We start from the raw sequence: 5,000 nt of genomic DNA, 5'->3' as shown, positions 1-5,000 counted from the left end.
TTATTTACCTAAGATTTAAATTTAATTTTGTATCCCTCTTATTTACCTAAGATTTAAATTTAATTTTGTATCCCTCTTATTTACTTAAGATTTAAATTTAATTTTGTATCCCTCTTATTTACCCAGGATTTAAATTTAATTTTGTATCCCTCTTATTTACTTAAGATTTAAATCTAATTTTGTATCCCTTATACTTACGATAATTTTATTCTATTTAGCATTAATATAAATAGTTTTTATTCCCAATTTTAATCTGGCCAGCTGTGTACGAGTCGAGCTTGACTCATTGGGCTGGTAAATTTCCTCCTTTTTTCCCCGAATTCTCAATTTTCCCCCATTTTGAATTTTTCCCCCTTCCCCATTTTTAATTTTCCCCCAATTCTCAAGTTCTCTCCATTCTCAATTTTCCCCTTTTTCAAGTTTCCCTCATTCTCAAGTTTCCCTCATTCTCAATTTTCCCCTTTTTCAAGTTTCCCCCAGTCTCAATTTTCGCCTATTCTCAATTTTCCCCATATTTAATTTTCTCCATTCTCATTTTTCCCCAATTCTCAATTTTTCCCATTCTCAATTTTCCGCCATATTTAATTTTCTCTATTCTCAAATTTCCCCCATTCTCAAATTTCCCCCCAGATTTAATTTTCTCCATTCTCAATTTTCCCCAATTCTCATTTTTCCCCAATTCTCAATTTTTCCCATTCTCAATTTTCCGCCATATTTAATTTTCTCTATTCTCAAATTTCCCCCAGATTTAATTTTCTCCATTCTCAATTTTCCCCCAATCCTCAATATTCCCCAATTCTCAATTTTCCCCCATAAATTTTCCCCCATCCTCAATTTTCCCCAATTCTCAATTTTCCCCAATTCTCGATTTTCCTATGTCTCAATTTTCCCCAATTCTCGATTTTTATTATGTCTCGATTTTCCTCAATTCTCAATTCCCCCCCCCTCCTCAAGTCTCAATTTTCCCCGATTCTCAATTTCCCCAAGTCTCGATTTTCCATAATTCTCAATTTTCCATCTCTTCCCTGCACCTCTCTAGTCGTGACCGACGTCTCGGAGGAACCCCAAGGTCAGGAGTACGTGGCCCTGGTCATCGGTGTGCTCATTGCTGTCATCATCCTGCTCGTCTCGGCCATCCTGCTGATCGTGTGGCGGGCCAAGAGGCAGAAAGCTGGGGCCATAACTCATGACATCTTCACAGGGCCTTACGGAGAGAAGAGAGATATCGTTAATTTGAAGGTAAGCTTTAAAGATTAATAGTCATATTTTTTTCAATGTTTTCTTATTTTTATCTTCCCAGAAATTTCCTTAAAAGCGTTAATAACTTTACCAATATTTCAGTCTCATTCTTTCTTATTCTTGAAATAATCTCGCCTTTTCAATTCTAATTTTTTTTTTTTTTTTGGCTGTTGTAATTTTAGAGAAAATTTTTGTCAGTGTCTTTTTCTATTTTGGAAATTTGACTAAAAATGTCATGTGTTCTTCTGAAAGTAACAGTCAATATTATTTTTAAGAATTTTTTTTTTCATTCTTTGTGACCAAATTAATTTTACTATTTTGTAATTTTTATGTAACTCTTTTTTCTCGCTTTTAACTGCTGCTGCTCATTTTTAGCTTTTTTTTTAGATTAATTGTGACAATTTTATAAAGTGTATCTATTTTCACCCATTTTCTTTTATCCAATAATCTCTTCACTCATTCAAAATAAAAATGGCTAATGCAGCTTATGAAGTACTTCCCTTTATTACAAGATTTTATTCTTGGCTTTGATGAACTCGATAACTAATTTGATTAACAGCAATTAATTAATCTTATCAGAATAACGTCATAAGGCTTCAGCTTTAATTCTACTTAAGTGCAACAATGGCATTAGAAATGTGTAGTAGCTTAAGCATGAGATATCTTTCTTGGCATTACTGTTTTCAAATAGTTTTTAATACTAATAATTAAATTGTTACATGGTGAATTTCCAAGTAATTTATTTATAGACTTTATTTGACATGAAAAGTAGATAGGAAAAATTAAACTTTAAATGGCCTGGTTGAATATTGATATTTTCATCTGTGTCTTCTGTAAACAAACGTATTGGATTTAAGTGATTGTTAACGTGTTCGTAAGATTCCCTCAAACCTGAGAATTATATGAGCCTTTCAAAACCTAACAATAAAACTAAACATTTAGAATTAAATATATTTTGACTGAAGTCTTACGAAACTAAACGTAAAGAATTTTTAATAAGTAAACTTAATTTTAGTAAGCGCTAAGATTTTCATTGTTCCAAAATCTAAAATCTAAAAACCTCAAATACATTTAGGACTTGACTAGATGTTGGGGGTCATCATAAGAAGTTCAATAAGATGGAATTTATATATATATATATATATATATATATATATATATATATATATACACACACATACATACATATATATATATATATATATATATATATATATATATATATATATATATATATATATATACATAAATAAATATATTTATATATATATATATATATATATATATATATATATATATATATATATATATATATATATTTATCTATCTATCTATATATATATATATATATATATATGTATATATATATATATATATATATATATATATATATATATATATATATGTTTTTGTATATATATATATATATATATATATATATATATATATATATATATATATATATATATAAAGACATACATCCGAGATTTTGAGCTCCAAATAAAAATAAAAGACACATCCGAGATTTTGAGCTCAATCAAATAATAAAAAAAAAAAGCATACACCTGAGATGTGAGCCTCAAATAAACATTTGGGACCTTTTTTAATTGCATTAAAAATAGGTTCAGATTAATTTTAAATTTCAGGTCTAAAGGGAAATTATTTTTTTCTGAGAAATTGCTATTAGGCCTATTCATAAACCAGCACGATCTTTCTTGAACCCTTTATTTATGATTAATAAGGATTTCAAAAATTTGCTTTTTTTTTTTTTTTTTTTTTTTTTTTTTTATTGGGATTTATTTTCTTAGTTGCGGTAATCAGAACTTTTATGTTGCTTATTAGGAAGATGGTGATGAATATTATTATTATTATATTATTATTATTATTATTATTATTATTATTATTATTATTACCAAATATTTATTATTGTCATTACATTTGTGTTTCTTCATAATAGTCCCCACTCATAAAATTGCTGTATAATCTTATTTGCTCTTAATTTTATAGAGCTTATTGGCTAATATAACACAGTACAGTAAACCAGAATTATTATTTATTGTTTTTTTTTTTTAATTTTATATAATTTAAGCTTAGTTGAAAATTTTGAAACCCTTATCCTCTGCTTGGGATGTGTTCTAATTTTTTTTTTCCTTTTTTTTTTCAAGTTTATGGTTAATGTTTCATATTTATATTCTACTAATTCACGTATTTATGATTAATATACTGGTGTGTCTTATGAAAGCTTAAGATAACTTATGTATTTTATCGGTATTTTTTCTATTTATACAGTTTATAGATATATGATTATTAATGTGCATTGAATGATTTTACTCCTCAACAATCATAAAGACATTTCTAAACAAGGCTATTGAATTTGTTTTTCGAACAACAACGGAAGAACAAAGGCATTTTTGTTCACTGCATTCTGTTAACGATGTACTTTTGCATTTATTTAGCAATGAGTCTATACGCATTCACAGAGAATGAATAATAAATGAAATTATCACACATTAACTTCGTTTTGAAGCAGCAGTTCGAAGTTCATTCACTTTGGAAGCGAAACAGATTTTAGTTTTCTATTGTGACGTGTCTTGGACCCGCTTTAACGCTTTCACTGCCATTAGTGATTTAGTCAAAATTTTAAGAATGATAATATCTTTTAAAATCACCTAGTAAAACTTTAAAGAAAATTAATATTTTAAAATCACCCAGTCAAACTTTAAAGAAAATTAAGGTTTTAAAATCACCTAGTCAAAATTTAGAGAAAATTTATATTTTTAAAATCACCCAGTCAAACTTTAAAGAAAATTAATCATCTTTTGAAATCCCCCTGTCAAAATTTGAAGAAAATGAATTATCCATTAAAATCACCCAATCAAATTTTGAAGAAAATGTAGTATCTTTTAAAATCACAGTCAAAATTGAAAGAAAACGAATCATCATTTAAAATCACCCTGTCAAAATTGAAAGAAAATGAATCATCATTTAAAATCACCCTGTCAAAATTGAAAGAAAATGAATCATCATTTAAAATCACCCTGTCAAAATTGAAAGAAAATGAATCATCATTTAAAATCACCCTGTCAAAATTGAAAGAAAATGAATCATCATTTAAAATCACCCTCTCAAAATTGAAAGAAAATGAATCATCATTTAAAATCAACCTGTCAAAATTTAAAGAAAATTAATAATTTTAAAATCACATAGTCAAAAATTGAAGGAAATTTATCATCTTTTAAAATCACACAAACTATAGCAAGTTGGTATTCATTGGAAAGGTCTTGATGAGAGCTTACCAATATATACCAACAAGCTATAATTTGTGTGCACTTGTTTTCTTACATCAGAAGTTCTGTTGAATTCACCACTGCCAGTGGAAGGGTTAATGCTCTCCTGAAAAGCAGGCATAGTGCTTTACCTTGATGCTTTTATCATCTACTTAACCATTGTTCGAAATAGTGGATGTGGCTTTACTCTCCATCCACATTTAAATTATTAATGTATCTACTATGCATCTCTACCGCCCGACCCCTTACACTGGCACCTCCCTGCTCCCAGCATGGCCAGCCTTCACTCGCATGCATGTATGTTCGTGTGTGTGTTAGCATGAGTATGTGCGTAAGTCGCCTCTGTTGAAATTGCATCCCGACCAAATGACCTCGCCTCTTTGCCTTAAAACGTCATCCAATACAAAAATGGTCGAAATGAATGGTCTCGGGACGAGGGAGTTAATAGAAGTTAATGGCATTTTGGCTCCCTTA

The 5,000-nt window shown here is 28.7% G+C and overlaps 1 protein-coding gene across 4 annotated transcripts in view; it reads left to right on the top strand.

Moving 5' to 3' along the window:
- Positions 1-5,000, top strand: part of LOC137624405 (discoidin domain-containing receptor 2-like) — a 128,319-nt gene that overhangs the window by 27,599 nt on the left and 95,720 nt on the right. For all 4 annotated transcript variants that reach the window (XM_068355147.1, XM_068355146.1, XM_068355148.1 and 1 more), the window contains exon 4: positions 1,040-1,239. In XM_068355147.1, the coding sequence (XP_068211248.1) occupies positions 1,040-1,239 (200 nt within the window). The remainder of the gene's footprint in view (positions 1-1,039; positions 1,240-5,000) is intronic.

The sequence above is a fragment of the Palaemon carinicauda genome, chromosome 31 (genome assembly GCF_036898095.1).
Source record: "Palaemon carinicauda isolate YSFRI2023 chromosome 31, ASM3689809v2, whole genome shotgun sequence".
Classification (NCBI taxonomy): domain Eukaryota; kingdom Metazoa; phylum Arthropoda; class Malacostraca; order Decapoda; family Palaemonidae; genus Palaemon; species Palaemon carinicauda.
This window is presented reverse-complemented; position numbering and strand designations above follow the sequence as displayed.